Source organism: Gouania willdenowi, chromosome 13 (genome assembly GCF_900634775.1).
Source record: "Gouania willdenowi chromosome 13, fGouWil2.1, whole genome shotgun sequence".
Classification (NCBI taxonomy): domain Eukaryota; kingdom Metazoa; phylum Chordata; class Actinopteri; order Blenniiformes; family Gobiesocidae; genus Gouania; species Gouania willdenowi.
The window spans coordinates 39,755,336-39,769,236 of record NC_041056.1 but is presented as its reverse complement, the minus strand read 5'-3'; the positions used below and the strand labels follow the sequence as shown (position 1 = coordinate 39,769,236).

At 38.3% G+C, this 13,901-nt stretch overlaps 1 protein-coding gene across 1 annotated transcript in view; it reads right to left on the bottom strand.

Moving 5' to 3' along the window:
* The window catches only part of chrd (chordin), a 43,365-nt gene that overhangs the window by 13,295 nt on the left and 16,169 nt on the right, over positions 1 to 13,901 (bottom strand). Inside the window, exons 7-13 of the mRNA XM_028465624.1 lie at positions 12,299 to 12,440; positions 11,959 to 12,090; positions 10,327 to 10,409; positions 6,690 to 6,837; positions 3,421 to 3,527; positions 2,431 to 2,710; positions 992 to 1,233 (exon numbers count right to left, since the gene is read on the bottom strand). Of these exons, the coding sequence (XP_028321425.1) occupies positions 992 to 1,233; positions 2,431 to 2,710; positions 3,421 to 3,527; positions 6,690 to 6,837; positions 10,327 to 10,409; positions 11,959 to 12,090; positions 12,299 to 12,440 (1,134 nt within the window). The remainder of the gene's footprint in view (positions 1 to 991; positions 1,234 to 2,430; positions 2,711 to 3,420; positions 3,528 to 6,689; positions 6,838 to 10,326; positions 10,410 to 11,958; positions 12,091 to 12,298; positions 12,441 to 13,901) is intronic.

Sequence of the window (13,901 nt, the reverse complement as noted above, 5' to 3'; positions counted from 1 at the left end):
TCTGTATCAGCGTTGGGGTCAATTACATTTTTCAATTACAATTACGTCTTCAATTCTCCATGTTTACAATGACCGGCATTTTTTTAATTACAATTAAAATTAATATTATTTTTTACCTGAAAGTCACTTACAATTATGTTCTCAATTACTTGAGATTTTTCTTTTTGTTTATTTGACAGAGATAATATATTAATTCATCATTATTACAGTAAATGAACCAGATTTAGCCTAATGGCTATTTTTCATCTGCTGCCCCTGGACAGCTTTTAAACCTCACCTAAAAACTAAATCTATCAACATTATACAATAACAAATGTTACATTCTAAAACAGCATAAAACAGTCACCTACCTAAAAAATTATAATTCAGTTTTATCAAATAATTCAATACATACAGTATTCTAAATATAATGATAAAATAAAATGCAAGATAACTCAAACACAATTAATCACAAGTACTGAGCCTTTAATAAATAAGCCCATAAAATGTAGCCTTCCTCTTGTGTTAGCTTTCTGTTAGCATCTCTAATGATAATGGGTTGATTTTGACTCATGTCTTAAATCAGCTTTAAAATACACTAAACAAATATTATCCATCATCTAATTTGTTTTTAATCTCTTGGTTACCTCGTTAGGCTTCCTTATCCATGAAAATATTGGTATTAATATGTTTGGGGTGGGCGTGTTTCAGTATACCCTATATAATTAATTTCATTTTTTTTATGGTCAAATGAATCTGAAGAAAACTGACAGGTAAACTTGATATGAAACATATCTTAATAATTATTAACTACGTATGTGTAAGCAAACATGGTTCCGTAGTTTTACGTTTAATTCAGTTTTTATAGAGATTCCATTCCAATTCCAGTTACAATTATCTGAACTCAATCAAACAACAGCAGCAGATTCTTAAAACTACAATTATAATTATGTCATAATTGTAACTAATGATCAATTGCGCGATTACCATTATAATTGCCCTGGTGTTGTACCTGTGAACCATAGAAGCCAGTCAGAAGCCTCTTGTGTGGAGTACTACTGTCGTCAATCTCCACGATCTCCGCCAAACCGTGAAGGTGTGCATTCACAGTGACATCATCGGTTTTGCTGAGGCCTGCAACGACGATCTCATAATGCAGGTTGCACTGTTTGTCCACGGACACCCAGGCGTGGCCGGACGAACCAGTTCTTACTGGTGGAGACACAAAGTAACCAGCGAGAAGAGTGGGCAGCTCTACAAAAAGAAACACACAAAAAAAGAATGAGTGATTTAGTTTGTTTTCTATGTTCATTAGCTCAGACTTCACTGTTCCCATCAGGGTTGGGGGCAATTACATTTTTCAATTACAATTACGTCTTTAATTATCCATGTTTAATTACAATTAAATTATAATTATGGTGACTGGCATTTTTTCCAATTAAATTTAAAATGATTATTTTCCCCCTTAAAGTCAATTTCAATTACATTCTCAATTACAATTACTAAACCTTTAATATATATATTTATATATACAAAAAAGTAACCTTCCTCTTGTGTTAGCTTTCTGTTAGCATCTCTTATGATAACGGGTCAGTTTCGACACATTTATTAGCTTTAAAATACACTAAACAATATTATCTATCATCTATTTGTTAATAAATGATAACTACATATGTTTAAGCCATAGAACTATAACATTGTTCCACAGGTTTGTGTTAGATTAATTTGTAAATGTCAGTTGTTATAGAATTTCCATGCCAATTACAATTACAAAGTCAATTATCTGAACTCAAACACAATTGAATTATGATTATAACAACATATGTTTCAATTACAGTTACAATCATAACTAGAATATTTGCATTTTCTAAAGTAAATGCAAGTGCGGATACAGGTGCTGGCCCACATCACACTGTCTAAGCTATCGTTAGCATTAAATATCATTAGCTAGCATTAACCAAGGATTAGCATAACATTAGCTACCATTAACATTAGCATTAGCCCAACATTAACACTAACCTAGGAATAGCATTAGCCTAGCAATAGCCGTAGCATCAGCCTAGCATTTGCACTAACGTAGCATTAACATCAACAACAGCACTAGCCTAATATTGGCATTAACCAAGTATTAGCATTTTCCTAGCTATAGCATTAGCATAAACCTAGCATTAGTATTAGCATAGCATTAGCATTAACCTAGCATTAGCTAAGCATTAACCTAGCATTGGGCAATAGCTTAACTTTAGCAATGGCTTGAACGTCTTAGCTGAACATGTTAAAGGTTGAATGGTTTGTAATTAGTTTGCATTTTAAGATTTTAAGGTCAAAACTGGAGCAGCTCCACTCTAGTGCCTCCTCCATCCTCACTAATTACGTCATAATTGTAATTAATTATCAATTACACATTTACAATAATAATTGACCCCAACCCTGGTTTGTATCCAAACACACCATGTCTGGGCGCCTCCAGGCCACTGTACAGCATGGCCTTGATCTGCCCCCTCAGTTCTCCGTCCAGGCTGTGTGCTGTGGCCACGTTGATGAAGAGCTCGTTCTGCAGCAACATGTGGATGTGTCGGGCCTCCAGACGACTCCAGCTCCCTACGGCTCGCCCTGAGGCCTTCATGTACTCTGGAGTCAGGTCGTACAGGACAGAACGCTTGTTTCGCCGCCGCGGCTTCACCTCGATGGTGACGCCAACGACATCGCTGGTGACACCGGCAACTTGAATCTGAAAGTAGAGGAAGGGTTTGACTTAGCTGTTCAAAACAGTTGGCTAGGACTGGAAAAGGTTTAACATACACTAAATCTGTTCTGCAGTTGCAAAAATCATGTTGAAAAAACTTGAAGCTGCTGGAGACAATTTTTTTTTAATTATCAGATAAAGTCATAGTCCTCATAGATCAATAAATCAAAGAACATTTGCTCGAAAAAAAACATTTTTATTTGAATGTTTGTGTAATCTCCACTGTAAACACTTAACATAGTCAGAAACGTTTTTGTGCATTGCATTGTGGGATGTTGAGTTCCATAGTGCAGTGTTTTTCAACCTTTTTGAGCCAAGGTACATCCTTTCATTGAAAAAATCCCAATTTGTTGCAGCTTTATATTGATTACATATTATCTATACATGAAAGTGCAAACTATAGAGCACATTAATGTGGAAATTACCTGTTTTCCGACCTATAATCTGCAGCCCGTATTTGGCCCCTGAACAAAAATGACTTTGACACCCCTTGTCTACAGAACTCCACATCCCACAATGCACCAAACTTTTCCGACAATGTCAATAAAAGAGTGTTTACAGTGGAGATCAAAACAAACTTTTGAGTAGCAAATGCTCTTTGATTCATTTATGTATGAGGCCAACACTGTGTCTTTATCTGATACCAGCAGCTGTAATGAAGTGTTTTATTTTCCCTTAAATAACACATCCGTTACCTGGTAGTCCAGTGTTCCATTGTCATGCAGGTTAAAGATAGCTGATCCCACACCTCCAGTCTTCCCAGGGTTCAAGGCCTCGCTGCTGGACATCACGCTCTGAATCGCTGCACCAAGACCAACACAACAGTCTCATTAAAAACTCACATGGGCTCATGTTACAGACAGCCTGGCTTCCCCCGCACACACTGTCTCTGCCTCCAATTGTCGTAGAGCATGACAGCATGCACGATTAGGCAATGGTTTTATGCCATGGTCAAATTTCATGCTTGTTTGGAGGAAGGGTGGAAAAAGAAAAAGCAAACTGCTCGAGTTGTTCAACCACGCACCACTTAAAAACATCTCCCACTGTTTTAACCAATGTGGCCTAAAATCTTTGAAATTTACTATGCCTAACAAAACACATTATTTTGCACCATATTCACTTTATTACCTTTTACTACTTTACAGTTCTGCCAATGGTTGTTTTTTGTTCAGTTATTTGTTGTTTTTTTTGCTTGAATTTTGATGTTAAAGTTTGTTTGTTTCTGTTTTCTGCTCAGTTTCAAAGTTTTGCTGCCTTGACGTCCCTTATTTTATTTTATTTTATTCTATTATTTAGTTTTTTCTCTTTTTCTCTTTAGTTAAATTTTAAATGTTATATCAGGAGCCCTCTTCTTCATGGCCCTTAGGGTTTTTTTTAAAGTGTATTGATTTCTGTTAATGTCTGTCCACTGTTGATATTATTATGTCTTGTTGTATTTCAAACTGTGCCAGATTAAAAAATAAATAAAATAAACCTCTTTTGTTTACCAAAAAAAAATAAAAACAGTTGTGACCTGAAAAATAATTCATGACCACAGGGGGTGACAGATCCAACTCTGAGGTTTGGCAGTAGACAATGAAGCAGAGAAGAAGAGCTCTCCTAGGTGACCTTAACAGTGGGTTGGAGTCCTTCAACAGTCTGTGATTACTCACTAATTTCAGCCATCAGAGCATCAGCTGCGCACTGTTTAAGGGGGAGTTAAGGATCCTTAGGAGAGCTCTTCTTCTCTGCTACAAAACCTATTTCTGTAAACAAAAGAGGTTTCCATCGACATCTTTAACTTTTCCTGGTTTTTTAGAGCAACCGAAAGCAGCACACGTTGTGATTTTGATCTAAAAAGCTGCTAAATGTTCCACTCCAATAGAAAACAATGGGATGTTTACAAGCAGTGGGGCCGCGTGATGTCATCAATCACATGATTTAAAGATGGAAGAATAAAGGCTATAAAACTGTAAAGTAGTCCCATTTTTAAAAGGCAATTAAAAGAATATGGTGTAAAATAATGGAAACACTGAGACTTACAGCTGGACAGAAGAAAGAGTGGAGGGAATAGAAAAATGCAGATGCTTTATTTTGAAAAGAATCTGGAGACGAGGACTGACGCTGCAGCTGCACAGAGATGACAACAGACGACAGGATGGAGGTGTGAGGGGGCGAGGAGGGGGAGAGAAAGAGCAGGAAAGAGGGAGAGAGAGGGACAGAGAGGGAGAGAGAGGGAGGGAAAGAGGAAAAGGACTGTGTCGGCTTGGAATTCTTCACACATAACGTCAAGTTGTTAATCACAGCGCTGGAACCGCAGCATGGAGAGCCACGTCCAGCAGACTGTGACCTTGGCAGCACCAGTGTGTGTGTAAACACTTCACAAACACACACACACACACACACACACACACACACACACACACACACACACACACACACACACACACACACACACACACACACACATACAGTTGATTTGTGGACCAATGACTGGTTTCTCAAAGAGTTGGACGCACTGACATGGACCACATGTATGTGTTTTAACCCTCATATTATCCTCAAATATCACCAACACATTTTATCCTTGACCCCAGGGATATTTGCCTCCAGAATATCATTTTCAGAAAATTGTTGATCAAGTTTTTGTGTCAGACACTTTGTTTATTTGTTGAATACATAAATAACCACTTGATAATGGAACCTTGACCACCATCAGGACAAACTTTCAAATAAAAATGAATTTATCTTGAATAGTTTTCATCTAAATCTACTCAAATTTACTGACATTATTGACCTCAAGAGTGGTAGATATGACCTTTGACGTCAAACTTTCAGTTTTAGAGTAAGTGTATGTTAAGAATCTTTCATCTAATTATGTTCTAATGTCGGGGGCCCATTCATGACTCTCACAGAATTAACCATATTGAGGGTCACACAGATACACACACACATTCAGGCTCATGGTGTGGAAAATTTCTTCTAAGGTCACACAGACAGACACATTTTACACCAACGAGTGCAATATGTGTTCAGCACATTCAAAAAATACCATCATGATAAGTTTATGCTTAAAGAGGAACCAAAACCCAAAACTACTGAATACTAATGTATTTGGGAATGAAGTAGTGCTGTTGATTGATCCTGGTCCAACGCTCAACATTCATTTGGCATATTTTGTTGTAAAATGTCAGAGTGACTGCCCTCTGTGGGTTGAATTCCAGCTATTACAAATTATTGATTTTGGCTATTGGACCATTTTGCATCACAAACAAGCACTGTTAGCCCCGCCCCTTTTATAAAAACTAGCACCTGTGGACTCTGCTATCCATGGTGAGTAAGTTGGATTGAGAGATGAGTGAATAAAGAGGAATGTTGAGAAATGAGTAGCGAGTTAGCATAGCATAGACTGGACGTGTCTTAACTGATCCATAATCAAGGCATTTTTTAAATTTCCCTCCTAGTGGCAGGTCAGGAGAAATCAGGGGTTTAGTTCCTATTTAATCAATTGTCCCCATCAATATAGGAAAAGTCATGAAATATGAAGCAAAAAATAAATAACGTCAACTATTGTTTTTGGAATAATAATCATTGAATGGGGTCAAATTGACCCCAAGGATAAAAGGAGGGGGAAGGCCAGTTGTCACACACACACACACACGCACACACACACACACACACACACACACACACACACACACACACACACACACACACACACAGAGAGACGTTTCTGGGACTTTGTTGTCTTTGGTTGGTTTGCTCTCAACCATCTGTGACTGTTTTTGTCTCGTCTCCATTAAATCTTCTCAGTCTTATCGTTGGTGGAAAACCATGTTTATAGATGTTTGGTTGGACTTGTGAGCCCACCAAGACTTTAAATGCACGTGTTTGTGTACGTGTGTGTGTGTGTGTGTGTGTGTGTTGCTTAGCACAGAGCCAGCGCTCTATTCACCCGGGTCTATTCCATTCCTCCAACACTTACTGTCGCAGGATTTTCTCCCTGTGATGAAGCCTGAGATTCTGAGAGGATCCAAGCCTTCTGCGGCCACAGAGAGCTCCAGCTGACCGCGAGAAAGCCAGAAGAGCTCACGACTGTTCAGGTCTGTCAGCACCTCGGCAAAGTCTGGATTCTGCACACATTGGAACAGTTAGTTTAGTTAGATGTGGCTTAATGCGAATCCAACAGCCAAATGTTCCTCTCAGAGCAGAGAGAAAGATCAGAAGGAGTTTGTTGACATGTTGTTGATTCCAAACTAACATGTTACTGGAGTAACCAAAGCCCATCTTATTGAAAACCTCCTGATTTGTTTCCAACGAAGACTGTTTTTTTTATTCAGACAGAAAAAACGCTGAGTGCGGGAAGACAAGGACACAAATGGTTGTGCTGTATTAATGACCATGACTCAGCTCCAGGCTAAAAAACATGTGTCAAACCGAGTCCATCTCATTTTCAAACAGCAACGCTGGACACGAGGAAGTCGTTGAGAAATGTTGGAATATTGGGACAGATGTACGAGAGTGTTGAAGAAATGTTACTTTTATGACCTCTGGGCCTTTGGTTTCATATAAATATACAGACAGAGGTGGAAAATAACGGACAGAATGAGACGGAGGCAGATGCTGATCGTACACATGGAGGTCCACCATCTCTGCTTTCTCCAATTCACACCTGTACTTTAGCTCCTCACTAACTTTTTTTTGTCTACAGCAGTGGTTCTCAACCTTTTCAGCCCACGACCCCCAAAATAAAGGTTCCAGAGAGCGGGGACCCCCACTGGAGCTGAAGGTGGTTGAACACAGACATGAAGATTGAAGATGTGGAGACAGGACCATCTATAAGGGGGAATAAAGGGGAGAGATTTTTGGGTCCAAAATGATGGTCCATTGTTCTATGAATCTGTGATAACCATATGTATTTCTTCATCTGAATAATATCCACTGTTATCAAGGAAGATTATCATTAATAGTACATAGTCATATTAAAGATATAAATTCTTGTTTTAATCAGAAATGAAATGGGTGAAAAGTGACCAAAAATGATGAAAAAGGTGGTAAAATGGGATTTTAAAAACTGGTTAAAAGTTGAAAATTAGAGTGGTCAAAAACAGACAGTTCAAAGTGTCAATATTGGAACAATTAGTTTAAACTGGCAAATGATAGGATTGACACATCGAGAATGTGGTTAAATTGGCAAAAATAAGCATGAAATGTGGTGTAAAGAGGTTAAAAGTGACAATAATGGGTCAACACAGCAATATTGGGAGGGAAACGTGGTGAAAGGGTTTATAAGTGCTGAATATGTCTGAAAAGTGGAAAAAAATGTGCATAAAAAGCATTGAAATTTGATGGAGGTTTGGCAGAAATGGGAGTAATGTAGCAAAAATATGGAAAAGGAGCAAAAATATGGCAAGAAAAAGTGATGCAAATAACGTCTGCTTTGATGTCTTCTTGACTTGAGCGTAAAAATTCCAGAAAGTTCTTTTTGAATCATAGTGTTAAAGTGGGTTGTTCAATAACCGAAGGGTTGGGGGTTTGAATCCTGCTCAATCGAAGTTGTTGTCATTGTGTCCTTGGGCAAGGCACTTTATGCATGAATGGTGGTGGTCAGAGGGGCAGTAGGTGCGAAATGGCAGCCATGCTTCTGTCAGTGTGCCTCAGGGCAGCTGTGGCTACATTGTAGCTTACCACCGCCGATATGAATGGTGTGAATGAAAAATGGTTTCTGAAACGTGCATTGAGAATCCGTATACTCTTCTTTCTTTGGTTATTCAGTTCTAAAACCAAATTAAAATAGTTTTACTGACTTAAAACAGAAATACAGAAACCAGGAAAGTAGCGTTTTTATGTTTTAAAATAGTTTTTAACCCTTATAATACCACTAGCCACTGACAGCAGCCGTCAACACATATGGAAGGTGATCACAAGAAACGAGGAACACCAGTCGATTCATTACACCACCTCTGGCTCCTTTAATCACATATCGTGTGTGTTTTTCATAACATCCATTTTTTGTTTTGATTTATTTATGTATTAATAACGTTTCAATTCACCAGTTCATCAGTAATGTGACTTAAGTGTTGCTCTTTTTTTGTCCAGGAGTAAAAGTCCACTCCCCCATCTATGGGTCCCCTGTGTGTGGTGAGATTCAAACATGAAGCTCTCGTCCATAGTTTCCCCTAAGTATCCAAATATCACACAAACAAAAGATTTAACTTTAAAACTGAAAAAACGCTGCTTCTTTGGTTTTTTTGGTTTTCTGTTTAGGTTTTAAGTTAGTAAAACAAAATAACCACACAGTTTATTTGTTATTTCGATTTGGTTTTAAAACGGAATAACCAAAGAATGAAGGGTACATGGATTTTTGTGTCTGCTTGAAAAAGGCAGTAAAGCACTGTATAAATCCAATCCATTATTGTTAGGACTTTCCAAATGGACCTGAGGAGTGTGTGTGTGTGTGTGTGTGTGTGTGTGTGCGTGTGTGTGTGTGTGCGTGTGTGTGTGCGTGTGTGTGTGCGTGTGTGTGTGCGTGTGCGTGTGCGTGTGCGTGTGTGTGTGCGTGTGTGTGTGCGTGTGTGCGTGTGTGTGTGCGTGTGTGTGTGCGTGTGTGTGTGTGCGTGTGGTGTGTGTGTGTGTGTGCGTGTGTGTGTGCGTGTGGTGTGTGCGTGTGTGTGTGCGTGTGTGTGTGGTGTGGTGCGTGTGTGTGTGCGTGTGTGTGTGTGTGTGCGTGTGTGTGTGTGTGGTGTGCGTGGTGTGGCGTGTGTGTGTGTGTGTGTGTGTGTGTTGTGGTGCGGTGTTGCGGGTGTGTGTGCGTGTGCGTGTGTGGTTGTGTGCGTGTGTTGTGGTGCAGTGTGTGTGTGCGTGTGTGTGTGCGTGTGTGTGTGTGTGTGTGTGCGTGTGTGTGTGGGTGTTGTGTGTGCGTGTGTGTGTGCGTATGTGTGTGTGTGTGTATAATGTGTGTGTGTGTAAATGACGTTAGATGGATTATTTACAACCCGTCCAAACGACCTCTTCCACTCGATTGTTTACAAGCAGCTTCCACTGAGCTGAGTCAGCACTTTCAGCTGGTCACTGTAGAGCGCTCGCTGAGCTCGATGAAGGCACATCAGCCCTTCACTGAATTAAAAGCAGGCCTGCTTTTCATCCCCCCTCCCCCCTCCCTCCTTTCATGTGAGCGCTAAACCACTGACAGTGTGTGTGTTTTGCAGTGCATCCTCGGTCTCCTCCTGTCACCTGCACACACTTTTCCTTCCTCGTCGGGTCTCCACTTACAGTTTTAAACTTTTGACTGTTTTTCTTTTACGTGTATGTGGTGAGTTGACTGAGGAAGCAGCAACACAATCATTAGGATGTGGTGATAAAACCACATCCATCAGAGATTGGGGCGTGTATCTATGTGTCACATGTTTTGAAACCAAAGTGCTTCTGTCAACCTGTAACCGTTTAGAAATTCCCAGACGAGACTATTTTTAGCTTCTTCGAGTTGTTTTTTGTTTGTTTGTTTGTTTGTTTTCACCATCCTGATCCAAGCAGAAGATAAGGTTTCTGGTTTTTGCTTCACAGTGGTGTGGACTTACAGCGTTCCTCATTAAAAGTGTTTTTGCAGTGAAGCCGTTACTCACATGAGAGGTGATGTTGGCTCGGATCTCTCTGAGAACATGATGGCGGTACATCAGCTGGACTCGGATCGGTACCAAGGACGACTCTGCAGAAACACAGCACCACGTGTCAGCTTTAAAACAACACACGCTAACGCTTTTCATGAGTCTTTAGGGTTTAAACTCGTATTGAGTCAAGCAAAGGAGTCGACTACAAAATATTACAGATGATAAAAATACACAAAAAAGGGAAAATGATACAAAGTGACAACAGAAAAAATGATGACAAAAAAAACATGACATAAAATTATAGTGACAAAAACTACACAAAATGACTCTAAAGACACAAACTATTACGTATGATAGAAATACACAAGAATAACAAAAAATATACACAAAATAAGAGAAAATAATAAAGTGACAAGAAAAACACAAAAAGACAAAAAGGAGAAAATTATACAAAGATACAACAGAAAAACACAAAATGATTACAAAAACTCCCAAAAATTTGAGAAATTATACAGAAAAATTCAAGTAATGACAAAAAAGTAAAACACAAACTATCTATACCTTTATTTTGTCAACTATAAATGTAGTGGGGAACCACTGGAATACAATGTCGTGTGCTCTGCTTTCATGGGATCCTGTAAGTCGTCTTTGTCGAGAGTTCAGCATTGATTGGGTCGTAATGATATATGACATGACACCTTAATACGTGTACCCTTCGTTCTTTAGTTATTCCGTTTTCAAACCAAATCAAAATAACAAATGAACGGTGTGGATATATTGTTTTACTGACTTTGTGTGATATTTGGATATTTACAGGGAAATGAGAACTGAAGTCCACTGCACCTGGTTTCCCTCCCCAGGTCCTGGACCAGGTCTCCTCACACGATGGGACTGTTTAGGATTTATTTCAGCAGTTTTCTGATCCTGTTTTAATTCAGTCTGTGGATGTTTTAACTTGTAAAAAGCTGCTCACGTTGATGTTTGGTTTCACGGTGACCAAAGAGTATCCAAAAAAACTGGTGACTGACTAACAACTGTGAGGAACAATAGATGTTAGAACTTTTGCAAAAGCAATTACAGCTTTTTTGATCGCAGTAAACATATATTTTGTGCACATTATAAAAACTACTGGCCACTAACAGCAGTTGTCAACACACACGAAAGTTGATCACAAGAAACGAGGAGCACCAGTAGATTCATTACACCACCTCTGGTTCCTTTAATCCCATATAATAACATCCTTTTTTATTTTTTTATTTATCTATACATTAATAATGTTTCAATTCACCATCTCATCAGTAATGTTGTGATTATGTGTTGCTTCTTTTGTTGTCCAGGACTTAACCCCCCCCCGTGGGTCCTCTCTGTGTGGTTTGATTAAAACATGAAGCTCTCGTCATCGTTTCTCCATTAATATCCAAGATTTAATTGTAAAACAGAAAAACGCTGTTTGTCTGGTTTTTAATATTTCTGTATTTCTGTTTTGGTTTTGTCAGTAAAACAAAATAACCAATAATACTGTTTTTTTTGTAATTTAAAAACCAAAGAACGAAGGGATTCACCTCTGACTCCATGATCAGATAAACAGAATATTTCCATCTGAAAGTGAACTTGTAAACACGCTGGTACTGGGATTGTTTTCCTGACCTTTGTTCTTGATGAGACCTTGCAGAAGGAGGATGAAGTGAAGATTGTTCTCTGGTTCGCTCATTGTCAACATGGCAATCCCTCCCATGGCTGAATTCTCCTGCTCAGACGTCAGGATTGAACTGAACGTCTCTGTATGAAAGACACACCAACATTAGTATAAACTCTGTAGGAGAGCCTGTATTAACCCAGAAAAGGCCTCCAGCAGCGCATGAGAACACCAAAGCTCTGCTGCTGTGTAAATATTGAGTTGATTGTGTATTCCATCACAAACACAAAGGCATGCACGTCTAAGGCGACTTTAAATAAAAGCGTCCAATCAGAACGCACATATACACACCAGCAAACAGTGCCCTGTGTTTGATGATCTTCCCTCTCACTTCTTCTCTCCTGCTCGCTGTCGTCGTCATGCTGATGCGAATCTGTTCCGACTGTAGCTGTCTCAGGACGGGCTTAGCCACGCTTTTCCACACGCCGCACACCTACACACACACACACACACATGAGAAGCTGCACAATGTGGCACGCTCCAGCCAATTCCAGCATCTAACAGTCAAAGACAGTCACTAATACAGGCAGCCCAAGAGCCACATGCAACCCTCAGGCTCGTTTTGTGAGGCTCCCAAAGTAAACAAAAATGTCTCCAGAAAAGCCCCTGAAACATACACAAAATTACTCCAAAAACATACAAGATAATTACAAAAATAACAGTAAAATATACAAGGCAAGCACAAAAATACACTACAAAACGTCATAGCACACAACACAGTAATGAAAATACACAAAATGACTCAAAAAACACACAAAACTGCCAAAATACATAGAAATGACTCCAAACCACAAAAGATAACTTCAGAAACAACAGTAAAATGTGCATAAAATTTAACATCAAAAAGAACTGTAGCACAAAAAACACAAAGAATGACTCCATTAACACAGCATAACAACAGAAATAACAGTAAAATGTATACACCCCCCACCCAAAAATAAATAAATGAATGAAACAACAATAAATTATAGCTGCTGTGCAGCAATGAACGGGGCCAGGCAATTTAAGCAATTCTGAGTAAATGATAAATGTTCAAATGTTTATTTGAAAAGTGCTTTTATGACAAAGTAGTTCCAATGCTTTTCAATATGTCAACCATTTGGGGCAACTCAGAGTTCAGTGTACACAGGCATAGTCTTGGGATTGAACCCACAACCTCTCAATATACCACAGGTTGCCCATGAATCAGGTGGTAGTAGAGTATAGCAGTGTTTTTCAACCTTTTTTAAGCCAAAGTACATTTTTCATATTCTATATTAACAATATACAGTCATTCTTATCAACGTGTTTTAATAGGAATCAAATAAAAACAAAGAAAGTTTTAAAAATCTTTAAAGATCTTAATATTTCTTCTTTATAAGAATGCAGTCATTCTTATGTGTTTTTGTAAAAATCTATTGTGATTTTTCACAATTCTTTTTTTGTCAAATAAAAAGTGCAATTAACAATATGCAGTAATTAAATGTCTTGAATAATAAACAAACAAAATAAATTATCATTTTTCATATTTTGCATTACTGATACACGTCGTGGGAGAGAAACTGTAAAAGTATGTTTAAAAAACACAACATTAAATATGCTTTGAACTAGAATTAAACTTTATTCAGTTAAATATTGTTTTGTTTTAAATAATGTATTTTTTAAATTACATTTATATAATATATAAATATAATAATAATATACTATTATTATTATTAATACATATTTAATACACTTTTATAATTCAACTTTGTTCTGTATTGTTATGGAGGGATGTGATCTTTAGGAATGAATCAAATCTAGTTTATTAACATGAACAATGAGAACACAGAGGCAGTTCTGTGCCTTTCTTTTTAATTATTTTATTTTCTATCGCTGTGAAAACCCTATTTTTGTGGCTCCCTCTGTGATAAAA